This window comes from Pristis pectinata, chromosome 10, assembly GCF_009764475.1.
Source record: "Pristis pectinata isolate sPriPec2 chromosome 10, sPriPec2.1.pri, whole genome shotgun sequence".
NCBI lineage: Eukaryota > Metazoa > Chordata > Chondrichthyes > Rhinopristiformes > Pristidae > Pristis > Pristis pectinata.
The window spans coordinates 94,905,659-94,920,833 of NC_067414.1; the positions used below are offsets into that span (position 1 = coordinate 94,905,659).

Here is a 15,175-nt window from a genome sequence, read left to right on the forward strand (position 1 = left end):
CATAACATTTAAGAAGCAGGCACGGTAGCATAGCAGTTAGCGTAACGCTATTACAGCGCCAGCAACCCGGGTTCAATTCCCGCCGCTGTCTGTAAGGAGTTTGTATGTTCTATATGGGAGGGAAGGGTTAGAGAGATCTTAGAGCAGGATAAAATGTCGGCACAACATCGTGGGCCGAAGGGCCTGTGCTGTAATGTTCTATGTTCTCCCCTTGGTTTTCCTCCCACATTCCAAAGACGTGCAGGTTAGGAAGTTGTGGGCATGCTATGTTGGCGCAGGAAGCGTGGCGACACTTGCGGGCTGCCCCCAGAACACTGTACGCAAAAGATGCATTTCACTGTGTGTTTCGATGTACACGTGACTAATAAAGAAATCTCTTATAAAAGTACCTGGACAATCACTTGAGTCCCCAAGGCATGCAAGACTACAGACCAAGTGCAGGTCAATGGGATTGGTACAGATGGGTATTCAAAATGGTCGGCGTGGATTTGCAGGGCCAAGTAGCCTGTTTCCCTCTTCTATGATACAAATAGTATAACATAACCAATGCACACAGTCTTTACCCCAGGGTTGGGGAATCAAAAGCTAGAGGGCATAGATTTAAGCTGAGGCGGGGGGGGGGGGGGGAGATTTAAAAGGGACCTGAGAGGCAACTTCTTCACACAGAGGGCGGTCAGGATAAGGAACAAGCTGCCAGAGGAAGTGGCTGAGGCTGGTACAATAATGACATTTAAAAGTCATTTGGATAGGGAAGGTTTAGAGGGATATGGGCCAAACGCAGGCAAATGGGATCAGCTTAGATGGGCATCTTGGCCGGCATGGACCAGTTGGGCCGAAGGGCTGTACAACTAGACTCTAGAACCTGATTTCTGGAAATGACGGCTTTGGAAAGCAGTAGCGATTTTAAGTTAGCGATGCGACCTTTTTGTTTGTGTGTATGTTGTTGCTAACGTTAATAAATCATAGTCCATGGTGAATGCCAAAGTATGTTCCAATAAAAAGTATTGCATGTATACTTATAATCTTTCTTCTCTCTTTTCCCTGTCTTGTCTGCAGATGGCACACATCCCCAACGATGGACTTCGGAGGAACGATGGTAATGACCCGGTGGCTGCAATGATGTGGTTTATATTGTGCCCACTCCTGCTGCCGGAAGCCTGGGCTCTGTGTTTCGCATCTCTCGCTGGCCCGACTGCTCAGTGTGGGCTTAGGCTGCCGCCTGCTGGCCGCCGGTGGAAGCTCGCCTGTCAGCCCCCTCTCCACCCCCCCACCCTTAAGCCCTTGTTACGTGCCTGCCGCGGGGGTGGTGGGGAAGAACGCTGTGGATCTCCTACTGGGTTGATCAAAATGTCCACCGTTCTGCGGACTAGCGAGCCAGTCGGGAGCACAGGGGCGCCAATGGTTTTCTTTTGTTTGACCTTCCTTCATGCACCCTCACGCCTCTCTATTGGTATTGGAATTGGTTTATTATTGTCACTTGTACCGAGGTACAGTGAAAAACTTGTCTTGCAAACCGATCGTACAGATCAATTCATTACACAGTGCAGTTACATTGAGTTAGTACAGAGCGCACTGATGTAGTACAGGTAAAAACAATAACAGTACAGAGTAAAGTGTCACAGCTACAGAGAAAGTGCAGCGCAATAAGGTGCAAGGTCACAACAAGGTAGATCTTGAGGTCAGAGTCCATCTCATCGTATAAGGGAAATTTGTCCAACCTCTCCTCATACCCTCTAATTCAGGCAGTCTCCCCTTTAGGCCCAGTGACAGTGATGGAACGGCAAAAGGTGTCCGAATCAGGATGGGGTGGGACTGGGAGGGGAACCTGCGGGTGGTGGTGCTCCCCTGCACCCGCTGCCTTTTGATGGCAGTGATGGCGGGTTTGGGAGGTGCTGTCAGAGTGGTCCGGGCTGGTGTAGACATTCACAAAGCCTTCATCAGTCAGGGCACTGAGTATAGGAGTTGGGACATTATGTTGCAGTTGTATAAGTCGTTGGTGAGGCCGCACTTGGAGTACTGCGTGCAGTTTGGTATTGGTATTGGTTTATTATAGTCACTTGTGCCAAGGTACAGTGAAAAACTTGTCTTACAAACCGATTGTGCAGGTCAATTCATTACACAGTGCAGTTACATTGGGTTAGTACAGAGTGCATTGAGGTAGTACAGGTAAAAACAATAACAGTACAGAGTAAAGTGTCACAGCTACAGAGAAAGTGCAGTGCAATAAGGTGCAAGGTTACAACAAGGTAAATCTTGAGGTCAGAGTCCATCTCATCGTATAAGGGAACTGTTCAATAATCTTATCACAGTGGGGTAGAAGCTGTCCTTAAGTCTGGAGGTACGTGGCCTCAAGCTCCTGTATCTTCTACCCAATGGAAGAGGAGAGAAGAGAGAATGTCCCGGGTGGGTGGGGTCTTTGATTATGCTGGCTGCTTCACCAAAACAGCGAGAGGTAAAGACAGAGTCCAAGGAGGGGAGGCCGGTGTCCGTGACGCGCTGGGCTACGTCCACAACTCTCTGCAGTTTCTTGCAGTCACATGCAGAGCAGTTGCCACACACTGACTCCACGCTTTTAGTTGGGCACCGGGGAAAAGCACCAGCTCAAAGGGGGGGCTGGGTGGCAGGTGAAGGGGGGAGGTCACTGCCCAGATCTCAGCCGGGGGATTGACTCCCAGTTCCGAGTTTGTCGGACTTCAGCGTGGGAGCCGGCTGGTGGGGCGGAGTTGGGGAGGGCATCCGTCGGCTGGGGCAGTTGGAGAGAGGGGACCGGGATCTGGAGGAGGGGCAGGAGGTGGCGAATGGAGATTTAGTTTTCTTTTTACCTGCTCGTTCATGAGGTGGGGGCTTCGCAGGCTGAGCCGGCATTTAATTGCCCGTCCCCTCATCGCCCTCGGGAAGGTGTGGCGGCGAGCTGCCTTCTTGAACCGCCGCAGTCCTTGAGGTGTGGGGTGTACCCACGGTGCTGCTGGGGAGGGAGTCCCAGGGTTTGGACCCGGTGACGGCGATAGATTCCCAAGTCAGGACGGTGTGTGGTTTGGAAGGCGACTTCCCGGTGGGTGGTGTTCCTCGTGCTTTTGCTGCCTGCCCTTGTCCTTCTAGCTGGTAGAGGCGGTGGGTTTGGAAGGTGCTGTCTACAGGAGTCTTGGAGAGTTGAGCCAGTAAGGTAGTTACCACTGGATGCTTTGTCTGAGGGAGCAGGTGACAGAGGGATGATGTGAGTGATGGAGCTGGGTGTGGGGGTTTTCCTGGACTTTGGAAGCACTGAGCTGCCGTGCTGTTGGGACCTGATTTGGGTGGGACCTGATTTGGGTAGGACCATTGCTTGCACCGTCACAGCACTGTGGGGTTCACGGGGTGTGTGACCCCTCAGAGCACAGAGAAAGTGGAGGAAGAGCGGGTGTTCAAAATGCATTGTCAGCTCTGGGAGTGCTCAGGCAACAGTAAGACACTGATACAGGCCTCAGCTCTGGAGAAGGCACAGGTACAGGCACTGACTGTAATACACTGACACTGGTACATGTACTGACTGTATTACAAACACACACTGATACAGGTACAGGCACTGACTGTGTTACACTGACACTGGTACAGGTAATGGGACTGACTGTGTTACACTGACACTGGTACATGTACTGACTGTATTACAAACACACACTGATACAGGTACAGGCACTGACTGTGTTACACTGACACTGGTACAGGTAATGGGACTGACTGTGTTACACTGACACTGGTACATGTACTGACTGTATTACAAACGCACACTGATACAGTTACAGGCACTGACTGTGTTACACTGACACTGGTACCTGTTCTGACAATATTACAAACACACACTGATACAGGTGCAGGCACTGACTGCATTACACTGACACTGGTACATGTACTGACTGTATTACAAACACACACTGATACAGGTACAGGCACTGAATGTGTTACACTGACACTGGTACCTGTTCTGACAATATTACAAACACACACTGATACAGGTACAGGCACTGACTGCATTACACTGACACTGGTACATGCACTGACTGTATTACAAACACACACTGATACAGGTACAGGCACTGACTGTGTTACACTGACACTGGTACCTGTTCTGACAATATTACAAACACACACTGATACAGGTACAGGCACCGACTGCATTACACTGACACTGGTACATGTACTGACTGTATTACAAACACACACTGATACAGGTACAGACACTGACTGTGTTACACTGACACTGGTACATGTACTGACTGTATTACAAACACACACTGATACAGGTACAGGCACTGACTGTGTTACAAACACTGACACTGGTGCAGGTACAGGCACTGACTGTATTACAAACACTGACAGGATACAGGTACAGGCACTGGCACCAGTAAAGGTGCAGGCACTCCATTACAAGTACTGACACTGGTACTGGCACGGACACAGACACTGACATTGGTACAGGCATTGACACCAGTAAAGGCATAGGTACAGGCAATGGCTCCCTTAGAACATAGAACAGTACCGCACAGGAACAGGCCCTTCAGCCCGCGATATGCCAAACTAATTAAACTAGTAATTAAACACCTAACTAAACTAATCCCTTCTGCCTGCACAATATCCATATCCCTCCATTCTCTGCATATCCATGCGCCTATCTAAGAGCCTCTTAAACACCTCTATCGTATCTGCCTCCACCACCAACCCTGGCAGCACATTCCAGGCACCCACCGCTCTCTGTGTAAAATATCTTGCCTCCTACACTTTGAACTTAACCCCCTCACCTTAAATTCATGCCCTCTAGTATTGGACATTATGACCCTGGGAAAAAGATACCGGCTGTGGACTCTATCACAAGCACTGACTGTGGTAGGAACACCCATGTAGTTACTGATTCCAGTGAAGGTGTAGGCTGACTGTGCTACAAGTTTTGACACCCCTGCAGTTGGAGAGGTCCAAACACCAACACTGGAGAAACACAGACACTAACACCAGTACAGGAGTTGGCACCGGTAGGGCCATTCACACTGGTACAGGCACTGAGGCAGGATCCTGGCACAGGCACTGAGACTGTAGAAGGACCTCTTTCTAGTACAGGCACCTGATAGTGGTGGAGGTACAGACTGTAGGAGGACTCAGTGATGGTACAGGTCCTTACATTGAGAGTGGCACTGAGACCACATGAAGACCTCAACTAACATCATAAAACCGACTGTCTTGCTTTATTGTTTGTGGGAGCTTACTGTGCACAATTTGGCTGCGGTGACCGCTTTGAGAGGGCATCGTCGGCTGTTAAGGCACTTTGGACTCATTGCAATGGTCGCACAAGGGTACTGGGGATCTGCAGGTCCGCCTGCCTAAAGACAAACAGGGTGTGGGGGTGCGGTGTACGGGAGCAGGGGTACAGGTCAGGAGCGCAGACCAATCCTGGCCGCACAGTACATGGCCAGTAGTGGTGACTCTGTTCAGCCGGGGGGCGGCGGAGGTGGGGGGACTGTCGGCAGTGAGCGACGTGTCAGGAAGGCAAGGGGTTCGATACAGTGCTGGTGTCAGTCGGGGCAAAATCCGTGTGTTTCTTGGTCAGTCACACCGACTAGTGAATGAGCTACAGGCTTCCAAACCCGGGCCAGTGGTCCAGGCATTGATGCTGGCTGATGCTGGCTCTGGGACCCAGTGATCGATACCGGCACTGGGGCTATAGGACAACCTGGTACAGGCAGTGGGGCTGTAGAAGGAGCTGAGACTGGTGCAAGCACCAAGACCATAGGGGTTCCAAAACTAGCACAGACGCTAATGTTGGTACAGGTGCTGAGATTGTAGGAGGACCTGATTCTGGTACAAGCACTGTTGTTGGTACAGGCATTGAGTCTACAGACAGATCTGATACTGTTACAGGTGTTGGTGTTGCTACAGGCATTGTGTCTACAGACAGGTATGATACTGGTACAGGCACTGATGTTGGTACAAGCACTGTGTCTACAGATGGATCTAATACTGGCACAGGTGTTGGTGTTGGTACAGACATTGCATCTACAGAATGATCTGATTGGTACAGGCACTGGTATTGGTACAGGCATTGTGTCTACAGACAGATCTGATACTGGTACAGGCACTGGTGTTGGTACAGGCATTGTGTCTGCTGACGGATCTGATACTGGTACAGGTGCTGGTGATGGTACAGGCATTGTGTCTACAGACAGATCTGATACTGGTACAAGTGTTGGTGTTGCTACAGGCATTGTGTCTACAGACAGGTCTGATACTGGTACAAGTGTTGGTGTTGGTACAGGGATACTGGTACAGGTGCAATGTTGGTACAGGCATTGTGTCTACAGACAGATCTGATACTGATACAGGCACTGGTGTTGGTACAGGCATTGTGTCTACAGATGGATCTGATACTGGCACAGGTGCTGGTGTTGGTACAGGCATTGTGTCTACAGACGGATCTGGTACTGGTACAGGTGCTGGTATTGGTCCAGGTGCTCCGCCAGTAGGAGGGCCCGATACTGGTGCAGCTCGTTGCTCAGCCACGTTTTTGCCTGTTACACCCAGAGGCGTTCATGGGGGCTCGCGGTGAGCGGAACGGTGGCAGTTTTGCGGCAGTGAACTGCGCTCTAAAGGGAACGTAACTGGGTGCAGAAACGTGCTGACAAGGTCTGTAGAATGACCCTATTAAAATAGAAATGGAAGCAAGTGCCTCACGATACTCAGCAGGTCAGGCAGCATCCGTGGGGAGAGAGGGAAAGTCGCCGTCTCAGCTCGTCGACCAATGGGGGGGTCTTCCTTTGCATCCTCGGTGGGTTGGGTTGCCGGGGTGGGCAAATCAAAGTGCGAGAGGCACCTCTTGCATCCCCCTCGGGCACAGTTAGAGGTTGATCCCCGGGGCAGTGTAATCCTCTCCCTTCTCCCCCCACCCCTCCTCCCCGGGGAGAGAAAGGTCCCCGCCCCTCCCCCATCCAGGTAAGGGGCAGAGATTGGGTCCGATTTGGAGGCTTGTGAAGTGGGGGCGGAGGCCACCAACTGTCCTCGAGTGTTGTGTGGTCTGACATCGCCTGACAGGGAGGGGCAGGGGAACGAGCATCAGAGACAGAGAGAGAGAGAGACAGAAAACTGATAAACAACTCTGTGTACAGTTTAAAGAAATATGAGATAAGATAGTATGAGAGCTGGTTATAGAGGCCATCTTTAACATGTGATCGAACAGCGGCAAGGTCATACAGTCGAGAAATCCAGCTCTGACCTGCTGCTTGCCAACTACAAGTCACGCGACTTTGCTTCAGGATTCACTGTAACCTTTCGCCTCTCCCTGGGTGAACTTTCCATTGCCTTCTCGGTCTTACCTGCAATCAACTTTTTTTCTCTTTTTAAAATGCAGTTAGAGATTGGGTTGGAGGCTGGTTGGTGGGTGAGGAGGGAAGTGTGTGTGTGGGGGGGGGGTTCTGTGTGAGAGAGAGGGAGAGAGAGAGAGGGGGGAGGGTGTTGGGGTGTTTCTGTGTGAGTCCATGGTATGACAGTGTGCATGCTTATGTTTGGGAGAAGAGAGGGTTAGTGATCGTGTGAGACGGGGGGGGGGGGGTCATGTGTGAATTCATGCGACATGTGGCATTTAGACACACACACAGAGGAAATGGAAGGATATGGATCACGTGCCGGCAAAAGTTTAATTTGGCATCATGGTCGGCACAGACATGGTGGGCCGAAGGGCCTGTTTCCTGTGCTGTACTGGTCTATGATATGATCGTGTGTACCTGTGTGTGTGCTTGTACCTTGTGTGTGTGTGTGTGTGTGTGTGTGTGTGTGTGTGTGTAAGTGCTTGTGTGTCAGCATGTGTGAATGTCTCAGTGAGTGTGTGTGTGTGCTTCTGTGTCACTGTGTGTGCATGCCTCAGTGTGTGCTTACCCTAGTGTGTGTGTCTATCTTTATGTGTGTGTGTGTGTGTGTCAGTGCATGTGTGTCAATTTGTGTGACTGCCTCAGTGAGTGTGTTTGTGTGAGCGTGTCTCAGTGTGTGCTTATCTCAGTGTGTGTGTGTGTATGTGTGTCTGTATATGTGTACACGTGTGTGTGTGTCTCAGTGTGTCTGTATATGCGTGTGTGTGAATGTGTATGTGTGTGTGTGCTTGAATATGTGTCTGTATATGTGTACGTGTGTGTGTCTCAGTGTGTGTGTGTGTGTGTGTGTGTGTGTGTGTGTGTGTACGTGTATTGTCTGCCCTCTAAGGCCAGCCTGTGTAGCCGGAACAGCTGAAGGACAGCTCTGAAGGTCAGGCACGTCGTCTGAAAGGCCAATCCCTCTCACTCCTTCACACTCCACACAGCACCAGCTCCCAGCACCCCACCCCCACCACTCCATGACTTTCATCCTGGAAGTCCCCCCACCCCCCAACACCACCCCCCCCCCCCCCCGGCCCGGCGTAGCCCACAGAAATTGGGGCACGGCAAATCCCAGGACCTCAAAAACCGGTCTGGGCACAGGTTGTGGGGTGAGACAAGGGCCCCTCAGGGGGCTCGACGCCTCCTCCTAGTGGTGGGGGTTTGCACCGCAGCTGGGTCGGTGCAACAGATAAGACCAGAACCACCCCCACCTCCCCCCTCAGCCCCTTCGCCTTGTTTAGTTGCTGTAATGCAGCCAGTCTGTGCACAGCAAGATCCCAGAGGCTGGGATGAAGACAGTTTGGCAGGGATGGGGGAATCAAGTGGCACCAGCTCTTCCGGCGAGCTGTTAGTGACTGGTCGGGCGGAATGGCCTCCTGTGCCGGGAAGCTACGGGGGCAGGGGTCCCGGTAGACCAGCAGAGGGCTTGGGCGCGCGGCAGTGACGAGGCAGGTCAGTACATCGCTTGACCCACGGTGCCAAGGTGAAGAAAGTTGACCATCCCGCAGCCTGGTTGACTCTTCAACCTTCACTAGTGAATGGGGCACGGCCGGACGAGGCCATTCAGCCCCTTGAGCCTCCTGCCCCACTTCAATACGGCTCACCCATCTTTGGCCTCAGCCCCACGTTCTTCCCCTCCCTCCCCCCCCCCCCCCCCCCCCCCCCCCCCCCCCCCCCCCCCCCCCACCAATAAACCTCGACTCTCCGATGGACCAAGAACCCATCTGTTGAAGCCTCGGACATCGTCGAGGTCTCCAAAGGCTCGTAAGCTTGAGAGGAAGAGCTTGAGAGGAATAGATAGAGTGGACAGCCAGCGCCTCTTTCCCAGGGCACCAATGGTCAATATAAGAGGGCATGGCTTTAAAGTAATGGGTGGGAAGTTCAAGGGAGATATCAGAGGGAGGTTTTTTACCCAGAGAGTGGTTGGGGCATGGAATGCGCTGCCTGGGGCGGTGGTAGAGGCAGGTACATTGGTCAAATTCAAGAGCTTGTTAGATAAGCATATGGAGGAATTTAAAATAGAGGGATATGTGGGAGGAAGGGGTTAGAGAGTCTTAGGCGAGGTCTAAAGGTCGGCACAACATTGTGGGCCGAAAGGCCTGTATTGTGCTGTACTGTTCTATGTTCTATTCCCTGCCCCAGCCCGTTCACCCGTCGCAGTCGCTGAGTCCACTGGGGGGGGTTCCTTATTCAAATTTCGCCTCTCCCCTGCATCACAGTCGCTGTGGTATGACATGACAACCAATCGACTCAGCCGCAGGCTGTTCGACGAGGGCATCCAGCGCGAGTCCAGTGTTGAGTCAGGTGCTGAGTTAGTCCATTGTAACGGCTTGGGTGAGCAATAATGAGAGCCAGTGAACCAGAGCTAACACACCCATACCCCACCAGTGTAAGATACCATAAGGTATCTTTATTAATCACATGTACATCGAAACACACAGTGAAATACATCTTTTGTGTCGCGTGTTCTGGGGGCAGCCCGCAAGTGTCGCCACGCTTCCGGCGCCAACATAGCACGCCCACAACTTCCTAACCCGTACGTCTTTGGAACGTGGGAGGAAACCGGAGCACCCGGAGGAAACCCACGCAGGCACGGAGAGAACCTACAAACTCCTTACAGACAGCGGTCGGAATTGAACCTGGGTCGCTGGCGCTGTAACAGCGTTACGCTAACTGCTACACTACCGTAACGGTGACCTCCCGCAGTTATAAAGTGATAAAAGAGACTCATGGGGGGGGGGGGCCCCTTTGGCTCACCAAGTCTGCATAAGCAAATGTTGACTCTGGGTCACTGGGTTGGGGGGGATTTAAGGCTGACGATCAGACAAAGAGGCTTTGGGGAGGGGAGGGTTAGGGAGGTGTGGAGAGGTTAGGGAGGGGGTTGCAGAGCGTGGAGCTTGGGCAGGGGAAGTATTAGCTCAGGGCATGAGGCAGGAGTTGTGGGGTGGGGGGCAGGTTGTTGGCTGGAGGTGGTCTCGAGGTTGGGGGAAGCTGCTGGGGGTCTGGTGCTTCAGAACACAAGTGTGGTGAGAGTGGAAGCCTGTGCAGGTCGGTAAGTGGTGAGCGGTCTGCCCTCAACCCCAGGCTGCACACCATGGTGTAGCAGGTGGAGTCGCTGCCTCGCAAACCCAGAGACCCGGGTTCGATCCCGACCTCCGGCGCTGTCTGTGCGGAGTTGGAACCTTCTCCCCGTGACCTCCAAGGGGCTCTGGTTTCTTCCCGTGCGCTGGCTCAGAAGGTTAATTGTCCACCAGTGTGTCTGTGATGGGGGTGGGGGGGGGGGGGGGTTGGTGGTGTGGACTGAGATGTGGGCATTAGTGTCGGATGTGTAAATGAGTGGTTGATAGTCGGCACAGACTTGATGGGTTGAAGGGCCTGTATAATTCCATGATGTACCCGTTAACCTCTTTCATAGATAAGATATCTTTATTAGTCACATGTACATCGAAACACACAGTGAAATGCATCTTTCTGCGTAGAGTGTTCTGGGGGGCAGCCCGCAAGTGTCGCCACGCTTCCGGTGCCAACACGGCATGCTCGCAACTTCCTAACCCGTACGTCTTTGGAATGTGGGAGGAAACCGGAGCACCCGGAGGAAACCCACGCAGACATGGGGAGAACGTACAAACTCCTTACAGACAGTGGCCGGAATCGAACCCGGGTCACTGGCGCTGTAATAGCGTTACGCTAACCACTACACTACTGTGATGAGGGGTTGGGGAGGGGTGGGGGGGGGGGTTTCAGTTGCCCTGCCAACACCACCCCAATATACCCAATAGGACAGGGGTCCAGACCCTCCCTTGCTCCCATTGGCTTGCCCATTGACCATCAATCCCAGAGCCTCGGGACTTGAGTCTACAGGGGGAAGGGAACTCTCTCCCCCTGTTCTCACATGCCTACTCTCCGCTGCCTGGAGTCTCACCTCGGCCGTTCACTCTTGTTTTTGCTTGCATTTCAGTCATAAAGTTCATGGAGGTGTGGAGAAAGAGCTACTGCAGGCCGATAGAGACATTAATAGACATCCTGCATGAGCACCCCGATGAGGTGGAGTTCATCTTTAAGCCCTCCTGCGTGCCTCTGATGAGGTGTGGCGGATGCTGCAACGACGAAAGCCTCGAGTGCGTCCCCACTGAAGTGCATAACGTGACGATGGAGGTAAACGCACCTTCAGTGAGATAAGAGAAGATCTCTTTATTAGTCACACGTACATCAAAACACACAGTGAAATGCATCTTTTGCGTAGGGTGTTCTGGGGGCAGCCCGCGAGTGTCGCCACGTTTCTGGCGCCAGCATAGCACGCCCGCAACTTCCTAACCCACACGTCTTTGGAATGTGGGAGGAAACCGGAGCACCCGGAGGAAACCCACGCAGACACGGGGAGAACGTACAAACTCCTTACAGACAGCGGCCGGAATTGAACCCGGCTCTCTGGCGCTGTAATAGCATTATGCTATCCGCTATGCTACCGTGCCTGCCCACTACCCGTGCCTGTACGTGGAGGTCAAGAGGTCAAAAGTCGCTCCGGTGGGGCTTGGCTGGGTGACGGCCGTTCTCACCTCAGGTTGCGCGCTTCCAATCCCCGCAATCCTGACCTTCAGCCTTTGGTTAGCACTTGGGGTCTGGGAGTGGCCTTTATCACTCGGCCCTCACTGCCCCACCGAGAAGGGGGCGTGCGAGCTTCCTCCTCAAACGGGCTGCGGGTCCTTCTGGGTGACGGTGCTCCTTCGTCGGCGGAGGTGGAACCTGGTGGGAGGGGCGGGATTGGCCCCCTGCCCGCCCTGAGGCCCCGTCGTCTCTCGGTGAAAGAGGGGCGTCCGAACCCTCGCTCCCCGAGAGCCTGTACCTCAGTACCGTCTGGGCTCCCAGGCACTGCCTGATCAAGGATGGGAAGGGGCCGGGGTGGCAGGGATGTTCTATGGAATCATCTGTGGGATCCGAGCATTGCAGGCAAAGCCAACATTTATTCCCCGTCCCTCACTGCCCCTGGGGTGTGGGGGGTGGTTGGTGGGGGGTTGAGCCACCTTCTTGAACAGCTGCAGTCCTTCTGGTGAAGGTGCTTCCTCGGGTGCTGAAGAGGAGGGAGTTGAGGGAGTCCCAGGACCGAGACTCCTGAGAATGGAGGAACGGCGGGTCTATTTCCCAAGTCGGGACGGTGTGGGAGGGGCACCTGCGGGTGGTGGGGGAGTGGGTGGGGCTGTTCCCCTGCACCTTGGCCTCCTCCTTTGTAGTATAGAGGTCGTGGGTTTGGGAGATGCTGTTGGAGTACACCCGCAGTGCGTTTTGTAGACGGTTCCCACTGCAGCTGCTGTGGGCCGGTGCTGGAGGGAGTGAGTGTGTAGGGTGGCAGATAGGGGGTGTCAGTCAAGCGGGCAGCTCTGTCCTGGATTGCGTTGAGCCCCGACGAGAGTTGTTGGCAATGCACTCATCCAGGCAAGTGGAGAGTGTTTCATCTCACTGCCGACTTGTGCCTTGCAGATAGTGGAAAGGCCTTGGGGTGTCAGGAGGTGAGTCACTCACCACAGGATGCCCAGGCCCTGACCCGCTCTATTCCCACAATATTTCCGTAGCCGGTCCAGTTCAGTCTCTGCTTAATGGTGACACTCTGGATGTTGACGATGGTATTGGTTTATTATTGTCACTTGTACCGAGGTACAGTGAAAAACTTGTCTTATAAACTGATCATACAGGTCAATTCATTACACAGTGCAGTTACATTGAGTTAGTACAAAGTGCATTGATGCAGTACAGGTAAAAACAATAACAATACAGAGTAAAGTGTCACAGCTACAGAGAAAGTGCAGTGCAATAAAGGTGCAAGGTCACAACAAGGAAGATCATCGTGTCAGAGTCCATCTCATTGTAAAAGGGAACCGTTCAATAGTCGTTCAATAGTCTTAGCTGTCCTTAAGTCTGGTGGTACGTGCCCTCAGGCTCCTGTATCTTCTACCTGAGGAAGAGGAGAGAAGAGAGAATGACCTGGGTGGGTGGGGTCTTCAATTATGCCGGCTGCTTCACCAAGACAGCGAGAGGTAAAGACAGAGTCCAAGGAGGGGAGGCTGGTGTCTGCGATGCGCTGGGCTGGGTCCACAACTCTCTGCAGTTTCTTGCGGTCCTGGGCAGAGCAGTTGCCGTACCAAGCCGTGATACATCCAGATAGGATGCTTTCTATGGTGCATCGGTAAAAGTTGGTGAGAGTCAAAGGGGACAAACCAAATTTCTTTAGCCTCCTGAGGAAGTAGAGGCGCTGGTGAGCTTTCTTGGCCGTGGCATCTACATGATTTGACCAGGACAGGCTGTTGGTGATGTTCACACCCAGGACCTTGAAGCTCCTGGGGTGGACTTGGTGATGGTGATGCAGTTGAATGCCTAGGGTAGGTGTTGGAGGTTCGGGAACCATTGAAGGAGTTGGCTGGTTGTACCTCCCAGCAGATCCCATCACCCGCCGGTGGTTGGCGAGAGGGCATAGCCAAGTAGGTTGGCACTGCGGAGAGTGTGTGCCGTTGTTGCTGCTGGAACTGCAGGCTGGAGGTGGTGCAAGGACTGAATACTTCCATCAGGGTCTAACGGGGACTGTGCGCCTTGTCTAAAGAGGGCCGCCACATGTCACTTTAAGACCCGATTGAACAGCTGACTGTGGACAGGTGATCTAACGCTATTACAGCGCCAGGGATCTGGGTTCAATTCCCGCCGCTGTCTGCAAGGAGTTTGTACCTTCTCCCCGTGTCTGCATGGGTTTCCTCCGGGTGCTCCGGTTTCCTCCCACCTTCCAAAGACACACGGGTTAGGAAGTTGTGGACGTGCTATGTTGGCGCCGGAAGCGTGGCGACACTTGCGGGCTGCCCCCAGAACACTCTACGCAAAAGATGTTTCGATGTACATGTGACCAATAAAGATCTTATATTCTCTTTATATATATTTAAATATAAGATTTAAATTGGGACTCCTTTCCTTGGAGAGGAGGAAGCTAAGGGGTGACCTTATAAATGTTTATAAAACCATGAGGGGCACAGATAAGGTGAATGGTCACGGTCTTTCTCCCGGGATAGGGGAGTCTAAAGCTAGAGGGCATAGATTTACGGTTAGGAGAGATTTAAAAGAGATCTGAGGGGCAACTTCTTCACACAGAGAATGGTGGGTATACGGAATGAGCTGCCAGTGGTAGAAACAGGCGCAACTACAAAGTTTAAAAGAGATTTAGACAGGGACATGGATAGGAAAGGTTTAGCGGGATATGGGGCCAAGCGCAAGGAAATGGGACTAGCTCAAGCAGACCGCTTGGTCGGCATGGACGAGTTGGGCCAAAGGGCCTGTTTCCACGCTATATAGCTCTGACTCGATATAAATAGCCATCCAAGGTCAACCACAGGCTCTCCGCTGTGAGTGAGTGCAGTTTGCTCAGAACTCCCAGTCTCCCAGTCAATTTCTACACAACCCCATTGACACCAATTAACAACATGGCTCCTCCCCTACTTAAGCCTTGGGACACTGGATTTTGACAGAGACTCTTTCTATATATAAGAGTTGACACTTATTTTTAAACCTCGGCCTGCAACAAACCCTTGACAGCCAATCAGGGGCTTTCAAAATGTCGTCATGTTTGGAAGGCGACCAATTGGGCGAGAATAGATTTGCTACAATTGACCTTGTTTGTTTCAGGGGCTCCATTTCCCAATCACCGAGTGGGACCCTGCGACGTACAAGGAGGCTGTTCACCCCTTTGAGCTTGGGCTACACCTTCAAGGGAACATGCCACTTGCTTCCACACCTTCTCCCCTTCACTCACTCCGTCCTGCGACTTTTCTTCTTGTTTC

General features: G+C 52.7%; 1 protein-coding gene across 3 annotated transcripts in view; it reads left to right on the forward strand.

Annotated features, from left to right (window-relative positions):
• vegfab (vascular endothelial growth factor Ab) overlaps window positions 1-15,175 on the forward strand; it is a 41,513-nt gene that overhangs the window by 5,171 nt on the left and 21,167 nt on the right. For all 3 annotated transcript variants that reach the window (XM_052024492.1, XM_052024491.1, XM_052024493.1), the window contains exons 2-3: window positions 1,057-1,096; window positions 11,323-11,519. In XM_052024492.1, coding sequence (XP_051880452.1) covers window positions 1,057-1,096; window positions 11,323-11,519 — 237 coding nt within the window. The remainder of the gene's footprint in view (window positions 1-1,056; window positions 1,097-11,322; window positions 11,520-15,175) is intronic.